Source organism: Salvelinus fontinalis, chromosome 27, assembly GCF_029448725.1.
Source record: "Salvelinus fontinalis isolate EN_2023a chromosome 27, ASM2944872v1, whole genome shotgun sequence".
NCBI lineage: Eukaryota > Metazoa > Chordata > Actinopteri > Salmoniformes > Salmonidae > Salvelinus > Salvelinus fontinalis.
In genome coordinates this window covers 36,307,927-36,325,910 of record NC_074691.1, presented here as the reverse complement: position 1 = coordinate 36,325,910, position 17,984 = coordinate 36,307,927, and the positions used below count along the sequence as shown (strand labels likewise).

The 17,984-nt window shown below is 41.6% G+C and overlaps 1 protein-coding gene across 2 annotated transcripts in view; it reads right to left on the bottom strand.

The window, feature by feature from the left end:
* The window catches only part of LOC129825507 (ryanodine receptor 3-like), a 275,528-nt gene that overhangs the window by 124,642 nt on the left and 132,902 nt on the right, over positions 1–17,984 (bottom strand). For both annotated transcript variants that reach the window (XM_055885660.1, XM_055885661.1), the window contains 9 exons: positions 17,291–17,374; positions 16,351–16,510; positions 15,956–16,100; positions 15,360–15,565; positions 14,044–14,218; positions 10,340–10,548; positions 8,959–9,122; positions 8,558–8,758; positions 7,999–8,164 (listed from right to left, as the gene is read on the bottom strand). In XM_055885660.1, coding sequence (XP_055741635.1) covers positions 7,999–8,164; positions 8,558–8,758; positions 8,959–9,122; positions 10,340–10,548; positions 14,044–14,218; positions 15,360–15,565; positions 15,956–16,100; positions 16,351–16,510; positions 17,291–17,374 — 1,510 coding nt within the window. The remainder of the gene's footprint in view (positions 1–7,998; positions 8,165–8,557; positions 8,759–8,958; positions 9,123–10,339; positions 10,549–14,043; positions 14,219–15,359; positions 15,566–15,955; positions 16,101–16,350; positions 16,511–17,290; positions 17,375–17,984) is intronic.

Here is a 17,984-nt window from a genome sequence, read left to right as displayed (position 1 = left end):
TCAATCACACATCATCAACTCTAAAGGCACGGCTACTAAATTGAGTTGCAGTAGATACACTTGATATGATTTCATGACCATGCTAACAACCTGTTCACCATCCAGAACACATACTCAACAACACTTCAGGGGATTGATGCTAGTGTTATTTTCCCCCGTTGAGTTCTAGAACCCTCCAAATTGTCAAGGTGGAACACACAGCATTCTAAGTATGATTTCATCTATATGGTAAACATGTGTCTGGGTCTGTCCCAATTGGCCCCCTATTCCCTATATAGTGTACTTATTTTGACCAGATTCTGGTATTGGGAATAGGGTGTCATTTGGGATACAGCCAATCTCTGCTGATGGCTGTTATTGATACACTGTGTGATGGTCAGATAGGCATCAGAGGGGCAGTTTAATAAACCAAACTAATCAGTCGGCTGTCTGAATGCAAACCACGATGGCCCAAACGTCAATGATTTTTACTCGAACCCCCCCAGATTGATTTACTTAAAGAGTGAGAACTGTGTCTGCCCTTCCCCCAACGCAGACTACCAGAGGAAGATGAGTTGTGACGGCTGTGTAATTATCTGCAGGGTATCAGGAGACATCTCTTAAAATACAAAAGTGTGTCCCAAATGAGCCCTGGTCAAAAGTAGTGCACTATATAGGGAATAGGGGGGCATTAGGGACACAAAAAGACTTGGACAGGGGGCCAGACCGTGAATCAGACAGTTTATCAATGCCAGGCAGCCATCAGACAGAAAAACAGAGAGAGACAGAGAGAGAGAGTTTAGTTTAGTTCATTAATTCGACCATTTAAAAAAACAAGCACACATAACACTTAAAAGCCATACATGCACATGAATAAAATCATTGAGGATAACACACAAAGTGTGTGAGAGAGAGAGAGAGAGAGAGAGAGAGAGAGAGAGAGAGAGAGAGAGAGAGAGAGAGAGAGAGAGAGAGAGAGAGAGATGGTCAATGGTAGGTTACGGGGGGACTCTTTGGGGAGATTCACCTACTGCTCACCTCTTGGCCACAGTACAGTAGACTATATAATCACAGACATTGACCCTTTCTCTCTCAGCTCATTCACTGTCAAGCCACTAACACCTCTGTCTGATCACAGCCAAATTACGTTGTTCCTCAAAAGAACAGACATGGAAACAACCACACTGTCACAGCCCAGTAAGCTGTACAACATCAGAAAATCATACAGATGGGCCCGAAACAGCACAGAAGAATACCAGAAAGCAACCTGTAACCAAAATATCCAAACACTCTTAGATAACTTTCTGGATACCACATTCACTCACAGTAAAGAAGGCATCAATCTATCAGTACAAAACATCAACTATATATTTAGGCAAACGGCAAAAAAAGCACAATTGAATTTGATAAAAAAATAAACAAAAAAGATCACAGATGACAACTGGTTTGATGCAGATTATAAAATTATAACGAAAAAGCTTAGAACACTATCCAACCAAAAGCACAGAGACCCAAATAATGGTGAATTACGCCTTCATTACTGTGAGACTTTAAAACTCTATAAACATAACACTCAGAACCAAAAAAGCACAGCACAACAGCAAGCAGCTGGCACTAATTGAGGAGTCCATAAACACAAACAACTTTTGGCAAAATTGGAAAAAACGTAAAAAATCTAAACAGAGGAATTAGCGATACAAAATGGTGACAAATGGACAATCCATTTTAAAACACTCTACAACACCATTCAAATTGACACATGCAGAACAACGCCAAATTCATGAGAAATTGAATGGATTAGAAAAAGCTATAAAGGACAATCAAAATCCATTGGACTCCCCAATTACTGACCAGGAGCTCTATAAGAAACTTCAGGCTCTCAAATTTAAAAAAGCATGCGGACCTGATGGCATCCTAAATGAGATGCTCAAACTCACTAGTGCAAAATTTCAATTGGCTATATTAAAACTGTTTAACCTGTTGAGGCTGGGGGCGCTGTTGTCACTATTTATGGTAATCGTGTAATTTTTGAAACGGCTTCCTACAAAATTCTTGATCGTACAATATGCATATTATTATTATTATTGGATAGAAAACAGTCTATAGTTTCTATAGGAGTTGAAATTTTGTCTCTAAGTGGAACAGAACCCATTCTACATCAATTTCCCTGACATGGAGTCAGATTTCAGAAATGTTGGCCCCTGATCTGGAGTCAGTTAAAAGGCCACAGTTATTGCTATGAGTATACGGACACTGCTTACGTCTTCCCCTGGATGCCTTTACGTGATGACGATTTGAATGGGGTCGATTGCGCGTTCACAGGCACTATAAATTAAAAAACCCTGTAGCTAGTCACTCTTTTCTTGCTGCGTCATGCGCCTGGAGGACATCGACCCGCACTTGTTCCAAGCATTAGTGGAGGGAGTAATATTACTCTGGTCATGTTTCTACTCGTTATAGGAGTTAAAAACATCATAAGGTAGTTAATGTAAAGCGTTTTATAGCAATTTATATCCGTTTAGTGCGATTTTGGGACATTTATTTCTGAAACGCTGTGAATCGCTGGGCACGCTTCCAGTTCATCCCGAACGCAGTTGGCATTTCCACATGGCAAGAGGACAGCTTTCCACCAAAAGACGATTAGACCCAAGAAAGGATCCTTTGCCCAAGATACTGATGGAAGAACAGCTCAAAGTAGGAAATTTTTATTATGATAAATCGTGTTTCTGTCGAAAAATGTTAGTGGCTTAGGACGCCATGTTTTTTGACGTAGCTTCGCTTGGCGCAAACTGTATTGAAAAGTAAGGATAATTTAAAAAATGTAATTCCGCGATTGTATTAAGAATTAAATTGTCTATCAATCGCTGTCCACCCTATATTTTTTAGTCACGTTTATGAGTATTTATGTATAAGAGTAGATCACTGTCTAATATGGCGCACGGACATTTTCTCACCAGCTGGGCTACTTTCCCCATTGTCTAACCATGATTTTGGTGGCTAAATATGCACATTTTCGAACAAACTGTATATGCATGTTGTAATGTGATGTTACAGGGGTGTCATCTGAAGAATTCTGAGAAGGTTAGTGAAAAAAATAATATATTTTGGCGATGTTTACGTTATCGCTCACTTTGGCTAGAATTAATGCTGGGGTAATGTTTGCACATGTGCTATGCTAATATAACGATTTATTGTGTTTTCGCTGTAAGACACTTAGAAAATCTGAAATATTGTCTGTATTCACAGGATCTGTGTCTTTCGATTAGTGTATGCTGTGTATTTTTACGAAATGTTTGATGATTAGTAAGTAGGTAAACACGTTGCTCTATGTAGTTATTCTAGTCCATTTGTGACGGTGGGTGCAATTGTAACCTATGCCATCTACCTGAAATATGCACATTTTTCTAACAAAACCTATCCCATACCATAAATATGTTATCAGACTGTCATCTGATGAGTTTTTTTCTTGGTTAGGGGCTATAAATATCTTAGTTTAGCCGAATTAGTGATAGCTACTGTTGTTGGTGGACAAATAAAAGATGGTGGATTATGCTAATGTATTTTTAGCTAATAGATTTACATCTTTACATATTGTGTCTTCCCTGTAAAACATTTTAAAAATCGAACATGTTGGCTGGATTCACAAGATCTGTGTCTTTCATTAGCTGTATTGGACTTTAATGTGTGAAAGTTAAATATTTTAAAAAAAGATTTTTTTTAAATTTCGCGGCTCTGCCTTTTCAGTGGGGGTGGGGGGGGGAGTGCCGCTAGCGGCACCCTCATCCTAGACAGGTTAATTTGATCCTGAGTGTAGGTTATTTCCCTGACATCTGGAATCAAGGACTCATAACCCCAATCTTTAAGAACAGAGACAAATTTGACCCTAACAATTACAGAGGCATTTGTGTGAACAGTAACCTGGGGAAGGTTTTCTGTAGTATCATAAATGTAAGAGTTCTAAACTTCCTTAATAAGCACATGTCTTGAGTAAAAGCCAAAATGGATTTATACCAAAACATCACACAACTGATCATATTTACACCCTACACACCCTGATAGATAAACATGTCCACCAAAATAATACCAAAATATACGCTTGCTTTATCGACTTCCAAAAAGCATTTGATTCTATTTGGCATACAGGACTGTTCTACAAAGTTAAAACATATGACATAATTAAAACATATGACATAATTAAATCAATGTATACTGGCAATACGTGCAGCATTAAAATTGGCAAGAAAATAACAGAATTCTTTAACCAGGGGCGGGGCCTTCGTCAGGGTTGCAATCTGAGCCCTGCACTCTTCAATATTTACATCAACGAATCGGCCACTATTCTAGAAAAATCCTCAGCCCCTGGTGTTAGTCTCCACAATTCAGAAGTTCAATGCCTACTCTTCGCAGATGACCTATGCCTGCTGTCACCCACAGCACATGGCCTACAACAGGGCCTGGACCTGCTAGAGCAGTACTGCCAGACCTGGGCCCTGGCAGTAAACCCCAAAAATACAAAAATAATGATTTTCCAGCGAAGATCTAGATCTCAAGGAATTAGACCAAAGTTCTCAATTGGTACAAAATATATAGAGTACTGCACACACTACAATTACTTAGGTTTAAAAATAAGCTCAACTGGACACCTTAATGAGGCAGTGAATGAACTGAGAGAGAAAGCACGCAGGGCATTCTACGCCATTAAAAAGCGAATTCAAATTGAAATACCTATTAAAATTTGGCTAAAAGTAATTGAATATGTCATTGAACCAATTGGACTTTATGGCAGCGAGGTGTGGGGTCCACTTGCAAAAACAAGATTTCATCAAATGGGACAAACATCCCATTGAAACCCTGCATGTAGAGTTCTGTATGATTCTCCTACATGCCCAGAGGAAAACTACAAACAATGCATGCAGGGCAGAATTAGGCCAATATCCACTAATAATAAAAACTCAAAAAAGAGCAATTAAGTTTTGGAAACATCTAAAATACAGTGACCCCCTCTCATATCACTACCAAGCCCTGCAATGCCAAGAGCTGAGCAAAGAAAATAGTCCCCTCATCCAGCTGCTCCTGGGTCTGAGTTCACAAACCTGTTCTACTAACACACTGAAGCCTCAGGACCAGAACATCCAATCAATCAGAATAAACCAAATTACAATACAGTCAAAACAAAACTACATTGCTTATTGGGAAACACAAGCACAAACACAAAGCAAAATGCAGTGCTATCTGGCCCTAAATCGACAGTACACCGTAGCTAACTATTTGACCATGGTTACTGATCAAAACCTTGGAAAAACCTTGACAAAGTACAGGCTCAGTGAGCACAGCCTTGCCATTGAGAAGGGTAGACACAGGAAAACCTGGCTCCCAGTAGAGGAAAGGCTGTGCAACCACTGCACAAAAGCAGAACCTGAGACGGAGCTGCATTTCCTGACAAAATGTCAAAAATATAAAACAATTAGAGAGTATAATTTCCCCAAATTTGAAACCCTTATTAAAGGTTTCAAAGACCTCTGATGAGAGTAAGCTACCCGTCCTTTTGGGGGAGGACGCAGAGAGCTGTGGGTTGGCAGAGCACTACATTGCTGCCTGCCATAAGTTGAGGGACAGTGTCTGACAGACCAACCAACCTGCACATGTCCTCTATATTGTTATTGTTCAACGGTTATTTTGACCCTTGGTTGTTGTTGTTACTGTTGTCCCGTTGACAATTTTGATTCAAATTTATTTAAAAAATGTTTTTGCATATTGTAAATATCCAAAATAAGCTTTGGCAATATGTAAATTGTTACGTCATGCCAATAAAGCAAATTGAATTGAAAAATTGAATTGAATTGAGAGAGAGAGAGAGCTAGATAGATAGAGAGAGAGAGAGAGGGAGAGAGAGAGAGAGAGTGAGTGTCTGGACCTGTGATGTGAAGATTAAAGCTTCTCATCAGAGTAAAAGCCTAATTTATTTCCTTAGAGAGGGACAATTATTCTATCCTTTAATAGCCAATTCACTTCACAGTCTGAGGAAGAAGAGGATGTCCCTGGGCTGGGACTCTACTTTGTACTCCACACAATGGGGTTATCAGCTAACGTGAATCCAATGTGAGAACTAAACCGTTGAGCCCTGACTACATGGAATAACTGAGAACCGGAGTTGCATATGCCTACTGTAATCTATATGGTGAATGCAGTAGGTCTACCTACTGTACTGTAATCTATATGGTGAATACAGTAGCACTGTACTGTAATCTATATGGTGAATGCAGTAGCATTAATTACTGTACTGTAATCTATATGGTGAATACAGTAGGTCTACATACTGTACTGTAATCTATATGGTGAATACAGTAGGTCTACCTACTGTACTGTAATCTATATGGTGAATACCCAACTGTACTGTAATCTATATGGTGAATGCAGTAGGTCTACCTACTGTACTGTAATTTATATGGTGAATACAGTAGGTCTACATACTGTACTGTTATCTATACGGTGATGGCAGTAGGTATACCTACTGTACTGTAATATATATGGTGAATGCAGTAGGTCTACCTACTGTACTGTAATCTATATGGTGAATGCAGTAGGTCTACATACTGTACTGTAATCTATATGGTGAATGGAGTAGGTCTGTACTGTAATATATATGGTGAATGCAGTAGGTATACCTACTGTACTGTAATCTATAGGGTGAATACAGTAGGTCTACATACTGTACTGTAATCTATATGGTGAATGCAGTAGGTATACCTACTGTACTGTAATCTATATGGTGAGTACAGTGGGTCTACCTACTGTATTGTAATATATATGGTGAATGCAGTAGGACTGTACTGTAATCTATATGGTGAATGCAGTAGGTCTACATACTGTACTGTAATCTATATGGTGAATGGAGTAGGTCTGTACTGTAATCTGTATGGTGAATGCAGTAGGTCTGTACTGTAATTTATATGGTGAATGCAGTGGGTCTACCTACTGTACTGTAATCTATATGGTGAATGCAGTAGGTATACCTACTGTACTGTAATCTATATGGTGAGTACAGTGGGTCTACCTACTGTATTGTAATATATATGGTGAATGCAGTAGGACTGTACTGTAATCTATATGGTGAATGCAGTAGGTCTACCTACTGTAATCTATATGGTGAATGCAGTAGGTCTGTACTGTAATCTATATGGTGAATGCAGTAGGTCAACATACTGTACTGTAATATATATGTTGAATGCAGTGGGTCTACCTACTGTACTGTAATCTATATGGTGAATGCAGTAGGTCTACATACTGTACTGTAATATATATGGTGAATGCAGTAGGTCTGTACTGTAATCTATATGGTGAATGCAGTAGGTCTACCTACTGTAATCTATATGGTGAATGCAGTAGGTCTGTACTGTAATCTATATGGTGAATGCAGTAGGTCTAACTACTGTACTGTAATCTATATGGTGAATACAGTAGGACTGTACTGTAATCTATATGGTGAATGCAGTAGGTCTACCTACTGTACTGTAATCTATATGGTGAATACAGTAGGACTGTACTGTAATCTATATGGTGAATACAGTAGGTCTACCTACTGTACTGTAATCTATATGGTTAATGCAGTAGTTCTACCTACTGTAATCTATATGGTGAATGCAGTAGGTCTGTACTGTAATCTATATGGTGAATGCAGTAGGTCTGTACTGTAATCTATATGGTGAATGCAGTAGGACTGTACTGTAATCTATATGGTGAATGCAGTAGGTCTACCTACTGTACTGTAATCTATATGGTGAATGCAGTAGGTCTGTACTGTAATCTATATGGTGAATGCAGTAGGTCTGTACTGTAATCTATATGGTGAATGCAGTAGGACTGTACTGTAATCTGTATGGTGAATGCAGTAGGTCTGTACTGTAATTTATATGGTGAATGCAGTGGGTCTACCTACTGTACTGTAATCTATATGGTGAATGCAGTAGGTCTACCTACTGTACTGTAATTTATACTGGATCTTGAATGTATTAGGGCTACCTCATAGATGGTCGCCAGCTCCTTGCCATTGGCTGTGAAGGAGAGAAAGCCTGTTGCCAAGTCAACGAGACAGCCAATCTCCAGGTCGATGTTAGACCGGGATGAGGAGTGGGAGGAGCCGACAACATCTCCAGCACACACCATGTAGCAGTTACTCCTCCGAACACTGGAATGGACAGACAGGGTGGGAGAGAGTGAGTGAGTGAGTGAGTGAGTGAGTGAGTGAGTGAGTGAATGCGTGAGTGAGTGAATTAGTGAGTGACTGAATGAGTGAGTGAGTGAGTGAGTGTATGTGTGAGTGAGAGAGTGAGTGAGTGTGTGAGTGAGTGAGTGAGTGTGTGAGTGAGTGAATGAATAAGTGAGTGAGTGTGTGAGTGAGGGTGTGAGTGAGTGTGTGAGTGAATATGTGAGTGAGTGAATATGTGAGTGAGTGAGTGAGTGAGTGAGTGAATGAGTGAGTGAGTGAGTGAGTGAGTGAGTGAGTGAGTGAGTGAATGAGTGAGTGAGTGTGTGAGTGAGTGAGAGATGTCAACTCTCCAGTTAAAAAGCTAGAACTTGCCTCTCGTGGACGCGTCCTCTCTCGTCTCCCAGGGTTACGGTAACCGTGCGTATCTTGTTAAGGTTGAATTGTTTGCTATGATAATGGTAGTCAGGGGTTACCCAGCCAACCCACACCGATGCTGGGTCCTGGCCAGCAAACACCCTCACTGAGTGGTAATACGTTGTAATGATGCCATAATCATCTTCCTTTGGAGGCTGACTGCAAAAGGAAAAACATCAGGTAAAATCAACAATATGTTATCAGGTCCCATTGCACATTAAATGAGTGTGTAAAATATTATTATATTGACTGATAGATTGATATCTATGGCCTTCCAAATTGGAAATATGGAATTTCTAAAGCCTTGGTTGAAAGCAATATGTGTGTTTCTACCTCAGTGTTTCTACATTGTTTCTGACCTGAGTTTGTGAGACTCGTCAGGATTGACATGAGGAGCGTGGAGCTCTACAGGCATGCTCAGTCTGCAGTACAGCATGTCACTGTTGCTCTGCTGGGTCCCAAACGTTTTGTGGGTCACCTTCAGGCACGGAGGGTTGTCCACTGTCCCATCTATCCTCGTCACCTGGGGTCAACAAAATCACATTCAGAGAGGAGGAGCAGTCACGATCACATTCAGAGGGGAGGAGCAGTCACAATCACATTCAGAGGCGAGGAGCAGTCACAATCACATTCAGAGGGGAAGAGCAGTCACAATCACATTCAGAGAGGAAGAGCAGTCACGATCACATTCAGAGGGGAAGACCAGTCACGATCACATTCAGAGGGGAAGACCAGTCACGATCACATTCAGAGAGGAGGAGCAGTCACAATCACATTCAGAGGGGAAGACCAGTCACGATCACATTCAGAGGGGAAGACCAGTCACGATCACATTCAGAGAGGAGGAGCAGTCACAATCACATTCAGAGGGGAAGAGCAGTCACAATCACATTCAGAGAGGAAGAGCAGTCACAATCACATTCAGAGAGGAAGAGTAGTCACGATCACATTCAGAGGGGAAGAGCAGTCACGATCACATTCAGAGGGGAAGACCAGTCACGATCACATTCAGAGGGGAAGACCAGTCACGATCACATTCAGAGGGGAAGGGGCAGTCACAATCACATTCAGAGAGGGAGGAGCAGTCACAATCACATTCAGGTTGGAGAAGCAGTCACAATCACATTCAGATTGGAGGAGCAGTCACGATCACATTCAGAGAGGAAGAGCAGTCACAATCACATTCAGAGGGGAAGACCAGTCACGATCACATTCAGAGGGGAAGAGCAGTCACAATCACATTCAGAGGGGAGGAGCAGTCACGATCACATTCAGAGGGGAAGAGCAGTCACAATCACATTCAGATTGGAGAAGCAGTCACAATCACATTCAGAGGGGAGGAGCAGTCACGATCACATTCAGAGGGGAAGACCAGTCACGATCACATTCAGAGGCGAGGAGCAGTCACAATCACATTCAGAGGGGAGGAGCAGTCATAATCACATTCAGAGGGGAAGACCAGTCACGATCACATTCAGAGGGAAGGAGCAGTCACAATCACATTCAGAGAGGAAGAGCAGTCACAATCACATTCAGAGGGGAAGACCAGTCACGATCACATTCAGAGGGAAGGAGCAGGCACAATCACATGGAGAGGAGAATGATTAGCACTCAGAACCAGGTCGGGAACTTTATGTTTGTCACTGGCCAAACCGATTTGCTTCAAGATGTCAGGCTTTAGTGGAGATTGTTCAACATCAGGCCCCTGGGTAATCAGGCCACTAAATATTAAAACAGTACCTCGATGTGGTTGTGGTCCTTGGGGATGTTGACGAAGGTAGGCAGGCGTTTGCTGAACCACATGGTGATCTCACGGTTCATGTTGACAGCGAAGGGTTCGAAGCCCTCCTGCAGGCCACACGTGGTGTAGTACTTAAAGGTGCTGGCGTCCTTCCCCAGGTTCATACGGCCAATCTCAGACTGGGCCAGACAACACACTGGGATGAAGCCTGGAGGAATTAAAGGTCATAGGTTAGAGGTTATAAAGTCTATCTGGGACTGGGCCAGACAACACACTGGGATGAAGCTTGGAGGAATTAGAGGTCATAGGTTATAGGTTATAAGGTCTATCTGGAACTGGGCCAGACAACACACTGGGATGAAGCTTGGAGGAATTAAAGGTCATAGGTTATAGGTTATAAGGTCTGTCTGGGACTGGGCCAGACAACACACTGGGATGAAGCCTGGAGGAATTAAAGGTCATAGGTTATAGGTTATAAGGTCTATCTGGAACTGGGCCAGACAAGACACTGGGATGAAGCCTGGAGGAATTAGAGGTCATAGGTTATAGGTTATAAGGTCTATCTGGAACTGGGCCAGACAACACACTGGGATGAAGCCTGGAGGAATTAGAGGTCATAGGTTATAGGTTATAAGGTCTATCTGGGACTGGGCCAGACAACACACTGGGATGAAGCCTGGAGGAATTAAAGGTCATAGGTTATAGGTTATAAGGTCTATCTGGAACTGGGCCAGACAACACACTGGGATGAAGCCTGGAGGAATTAGAGGTCATAGGTTATAGGTTATAAGGTCTATCTGGGACTGGGCCAGACAACACACTGGGATGAAGCCTGGAAATCATAGAGGTCAGAGGTTAGAGGTCAACATATGTTTCTGGAAAGGAACTAATCTAATGCCTCAACCCAAAAGCAATTAACTTTGCAAAAATACCCATTATTTGGAAAGCCTTCTGTTACACCGCACTCCCTAGATTCTAGAATATTGGAGAATAAACTTCATTTGGAACACAGCAATCGATATGATTTACATTAAGTAACTGTGTGTTTTTTCCAACAGCAACACCAGAAATGACTGATTTCCCCATTGCTTTGCTGCTTTATGTTTCATATGCTCTGCGTCACCGATTTCTAAGAAAAGAGATTCAAACCTCGAGAGTACCTTTCTGGTAAAGCACATTTTGAATACATGGATAAATAAACGCATGTCTCGATGCAAAGCCAATTTATGTGAAAACGGACAATAAAACAGTTTATTTTATCTTGATGAATACATGAAGTTAGCTTAGGGAGGATGAACCTCAATCTCCAATTTTCCTAGAGGAAAAAGGAAACTACACAGTCTTCCAGGTTAAGACTAAGGAAGGAAAAATATAAACTCACCATCGTCTGTCTGGAAGTCAACTAAGCAGAGCTCTGATCCCTTGTAAAGATAAACCCACCATCATCTGTCTGGAAGTCATCGGTCTGGAAGTCAACTAAGCAGAGCTCGGGTTCCCTTCTAAAGATAAACTCACCATCATCTGTCTGGAAGTCAACGAAGCAGAGCTCGGATCCCTTCTAAAGATAAACTCACCATCATCTGTCTGGAAGTCAACGAAGCAGAGCTCGGATCCCTTCTAAAGATAAACTCACCATCATCTGTCTGGAAGTCAACGAAGCAGAGCTCGGATCCCTTCTAAAGATAAACTCACCATCATCTGTCTGGAAGTCAACGAAGCAGAGCTCGGTTCCCTTCTAAAGATAAACTCACCATCATCTGTCTGGAAGTCAACGAAGCAGAGCTCGGATCCCTTCTAAAGATAAACTCACCATCATCTGTCTGGAAGTCAACGAAGCAGAGCTCGGTTCTCTTCTAAAGATAAACTCACCATCATCTGTCTGGAAGTCAACGAAGCAGAGCTCGGATCCCTTCTAAAGATAAACTCACCATCATCTGTCTGGAAGTCAACGAAGCAGAGCTCGGATCCCTTCTAAAGATAAACTCACCATCATCTGTCTGGAAGTCAACGAAGCAGAGCTCGGATCTCTTCTAAAGATAAACTCACCATCATCTGTCTGGAAGTCAACGAAGCAGAGCTCGGTTCCCTTCTAAAGATAAACTCACCATCATCTGTCTGGAAGTCAACGAAGCAGAGCTCGGTTCCCTTCTAAAGATAAACTCACCATCATCTGTCTGGAAGTCAACGAAGCAGAGCTCGGTTCCCTTCTAAAGATAAACTCACCATCATCTGTCTGGAAGTCAAGGAAGCAGAGCTCGGATCCCTTCTAAAGATAAACTCACCATTATCTGTCTGGAAGTCAACGACGCAGAGCTCGGATCCCTTCTAAAGATAAACTCACCATCATCTGTCTGGAAGTCAAGGAAGCAGAGCTCGGGTTCCCTTCTAAAGATAAACTCACCATCATCTGTCTGGAAGTCAAGGAAGCAGAGCTCGGGTTCCCTTCTAAAGATAAACTCACCATCATCTGTCTGGAAGTCAACGAAGCAGAGCTCGGATCCCTTCTAAAGATAAACTCACCATCATCTGTCTGGAAGTCAAGGAAGCAGAGCTCGGATCCCTTCTAAAGATAAACTCACCATCATCTGTCTGGAAGTCAACGAAGCAGAGGTCGGATCCCTTCTAAAGATAAACTCACCATCATCTGTCTGGAAGTCAACGAAGCAGAGGTCGGATCTCTTCTAAAGATAAACTCACCATCATCTGTCTGGAAGTCAACGAAGCAGAGGTCGGATCCCTTCTAAAGATAAACTCACCATCATCTGTCTGGAAGTCAACGAAGCAGAGGTCGGATCCCTTCTAAAGATAAACTCACCATCATCTGTCTGGAAGTCAACGAAGCAGAGGTCGGATCCCTTCTAAAGATAAACTCACCATCATCTATCTGGAAGTCAACGAAGCAGAGCTCGGTTCCCTTCTAAAGATAAACTCACCATCATCTGTCTGGAAGTCAACGAAGCAGAGGTCGGATCCCTTCTAAAGATAAACTCACCATCATCTGTCTGGAAGTCAACGAAGCAGAGGTCGGATCTCTTCTAAAGATAAACTCACCATCATCTGTCTGGAAGTCAACGAAGCAGAGCTCGGATCTCTTCTAAAGATAAACTCACCATCATCTGTCTGGAAGTCAAGGAAGCAGAGCTCGGTTCCCTTCTAAAGATAAACTCACCATCATCTGTCTGGAAGTCAACGAAGCAGAGGTCGGATCTCTTCTAAAGATAAACTCACCATCATCTGTCTGGAAGTCAACGAAGCAGAGCTCGGATCTCTTCTAAAGATAAACTCACCATCATCTGTCTGGAAGTCAACGAAGCAGAGCTCGGATCTCTTCTAAAGATAAACTCACCATCATCTGTCTGGAAGTCAAGGAAGCAGAGCTCGGATCTCTTCTAAAGATAAACTCACCATCATCTGTCTGGAAGTCAACGAAGCAGAGGTCGGATCTCTTCTAAAGATAAACTCACCATCATCTGTCTGGAAGTCAACGAAGCAGAGGTCGGATCTCTTCTAAAGATAAACTCACCATCATCTGTCTGGAAGTCAACGAAGCAGAGCTCGGGTTCTCTTCTAAAGATAAACTCACCATCATCTGTCTGGAAGTCAACGAAGCAGAGCTCGGGTTCCCTTCTAAAGATAAACTCACCATCATCTGTCTGGAAGTCAACGAAGCAGAGCTCGGGTTCCCTTCTAAAGATAAACTCACCATCATCTGTCTGGAAGTCAACGAAGCAGAGCTCGGATCCCTTGTTAGTGATGAGTAGTTCTCCATTGAGGGTGAAGACCATAGACTTGTCCTCCATGTTGATCATACAGCCCACCACGTCTCCCTTGTTCCATGACTGGCCGAAGAAACGCGCACCCATGTGCATTCGACGACCCTGGGGGAACAAACAACAACACGTATTACTAACCCTAATGTAATAATCACCACTGAAACATAAAGTTGACCAAGTGTACGATCAAGCGTACGACCAAGTGTACAATAATTTGCTCTGATACATGGCATGCCATTTTTGGGGGATTTAGCCAACTTGTTGTTGACTTATTTGGCAACAATATAACACTGATGAATGCAGAATCAGTTAGGCCAGGCCTATACATACATGATGATAAACGTAAACACTCAGTCACAACAAAGTTACTAACTCAGTTGCCAGAGAGAAAGGAAAACACTCAGGGAATATTTTATTCTCTACAGGCTTCCTTCTTTTCACTCTGTCATTTAGCTTAGTATTGGGGTATCTACAATGTTGTTGATCCATCAGTTTTATCCTATCACAGTCGTTAAACTGGTGAAATCCCTGAGTGGTTTCTTTCCTCTCCGGCAACTGAGTTAAGAAGAATGCCTAATTCTTTGTAGTGGCTGGGTGTATTAATACACTATCCAAAGTTTAATTAATAACTTCACCATTCTCAAAGGGATATTCAATGTTTGCTTTATTATTTTATTTCTACCCATCTACCAATAGGTGCCCTTTACGAGGCATTGGAAAAACTCCCAGGTCTTTGTGGTTGAATCTGTGTTTGAAATTCGCTGCTTGACTGAGGGACCTTACAGAAAATGGTATGTGTGGGGTACAAAGATGAGGGAGTCATTAAAACATCATGTTAATATTATTGCACACAGTGAGTCCATGCAATGTATTATGTGACTTGTTAAGCACATTTTCACTCCTGAACTTATTTAGGCTTTCCATAACAAATGAGTTGAATACTTATTGACTCAAGACATTTCAGCTTTTCATTTTGTATTAATTTGTAAAAATGTCACTTTGACATTATGGGGTATTGTGTGTAGGCCAGTGACACAACATCGCAATTGAATCTATTTTAAATTCAAGCTGTAACACAACAAAATGTGAAAATATCAACGGGTTTGAATACTTTCTGAAGGTACTGCAGATTATAATACATTTCAAACAGTATAAAAATATAAGATATGTTAACATAACATAAAAAGAGATAAGGTAAAAACAGATAAGATATATTATTTAAAGATACTAGGTGTTGTTTGTTTACCTTGTATCCATCGAAGACGTAGGCCTGGTCGTCCATGCCCAGGTCAAAGTCTGACCTACAGCCTGGTCTAGCCCAGCCAACCCTCATGTCCCCTCCGGTCAGGGCCTCAAACTCAAAGTACCACTTCCCTGTCTTCACCGCATACGTCTGCTCTACGCGGAAGAACCGGATTGTCTCAATGCTCTGCCTCTCCACGATATGACAGGCTGGGGACACAGAGGAAGAAGACATTCAACCAATGAAAATGCTAAAGAGGCCCTGCACTTTTAAATGTAAATATGGGCCTAGCTCGAGAGAGAGAGATATCTTATAACTGTGGCAGAGCATTGAATCTGGCTCTAAGGACCATATCTATTGCAGTCAATTGAAGATTGACTGCAATGGCATCCACAGAAATTACTGGGAAAAGGGGAAGGACACATCCAAGTGGGCAGTGATAAGGATTTCTTTATCTAACGGAATGAAAATGTACATTGATTGTGTAAGAAAGACCTGTACCGGTTTGCTTGCCCATGGCTTAGTTGCAGGATGGTACATGTGTATGACAAGATAACTTACTACCATCCATTATATTGCTGCTACAGTCCTCTACTCACGTTCCTGGTCTGGGGGGTCGATGTTGTAGCCATATCCCACCAGTGTCCTGATGGCCTCTCTCAGACTGTCTCTGTTAGACTTCTTGGTTCTCTCGTCTAGTAAAGCGTACGGCACCAGACGAGGGTTTCGCCTGCTCTTCACATCCTACATTGAAATAACGACAACAACAAAAAATCTGCTCTGTCAGGGTTCTCTTGTTAAATTATGTTATATACTATCGGCAATGGTATGTTACATGACAATCTAAATTGTATAAAATGTATGCTATCAGAGCTCTTCCGTTGATCTTATGCCTGACATACACCATTCATTCACTGGTCACGAGTTACTATGTATTTTGTATTGAATTACAGTTACAAACTGTGATGATGGAGAGCTGGGCCAAAACATGTACCTGCTGAATGCCGTAGGTCCATCCTTGTTTGACCCTGTCCTTGGCCCAAACGTTGTGAGCGTTCTCCGCCAGTTTATCTACCAGAACCTCCTGACCAGCCGTCAGTTTCACCTCAGAAAGATCCAGCGGCGTTGGCTTGTACCCGTTAGACATCACATAGCTACATATATACACAGAATATAACCGTTAGACATCACACAGCTACATTAATACACAGAATATAACCGTTAGACATCACATAGCTACATATATACACAGAATATAACCGTTAGACATCACACAGCTACATTAATACACAGAATATAACCGTTAGACATCACATAGCTACATATATACACAGAATATAACCGTTACACATCACACAGCTACATATATACACAGAATATAACCGTTAGACATCACACAGCTACATATATACACAGAATATAACCGTTAGACATCACATAGCTACATATATACACAGAATATAACCGTTAGACATCACACAGCTACATTAATACACAGAATATACCCGTTAGACATCAAATAGCTACATATATACACAGAATATAACCGTTACACATCACACAGCTACATATATACACAGAATATAACCGTTAGACATCACACAGCTACATATATACACAGAATATAACCGTTAGACATCACACAGCTACATTAATACACAGGAAAATAATAGGTTAACACAGTAGAGAGAAGCTTTGATGAATAGTCTTCTAAGCCTCAAATGTAGAGTTGTATAGGTGTCTCCAAGCCCAAGACAGTGTCCCTCTGATTCCCTAATGTCGCTCATCTCACATTGTTTTGTTGACTGGTCATGTCAGAAATAATGACTCAGAGTCACTGGGTACATTTCACACCTAGAAACTCCTGCAGGGTTGTATTACTGTAACTTATAATCAATCAATTAATCAATACTAGTAAAAATCCCATGACTTACTCTTTGGGCAGTTTGACTTTCTTCAGATCTTCCTCAGCGTTAACGTTGGTCTGTGTCACATGACATCCCAATGCCAACAGGGTCCTGAGATACACAGAGAGCAACAGGGAACAGGAGTTACCGCTTTCTATACATTAACCTCACAATCATCTTCTTTTTTATATATATTTTTTCTAATGTAGCCATTCGTAGGGACCACAGACACCACCGTGAGGTGGAGGGGCTCATACCCTGACAGACAGACAGACACTCAGGGCAGGTGACAGCACCTGCACTCACCTGGCACTATTCTGTACCATTTATATTCCACATTACTGTTTCATGAGATCAGCACCAGTAAAAAAAAATGTTTTGTATTGATTGTATAATATTTCTTATTTTTTAGGGGGGATGACCAGCTTTCATATTGCAGATAGATTGTAGCTTCCATCAATGTAATTGTCTGCATAATTTCCAAACCCCAAATATATGTCAATTGGGTTGAGGTCGGGTGATTGTGGAGGCTAGGTCATCTGATGCAGCACTCCATCACTCTCCTTCGTGGTCAAAAACCTTACAAAGCCTGGAGGTGTGTTGGGTCATTGTCCTGTTGAAAAACAAATGATAGTCCCACTAAGCGCAAACCAGATGGAATGGCCTATCGCTGCAGAATGCTGTGGTAGCCATGCTAGTTAAGGGTGCCTTGAATTCTAAA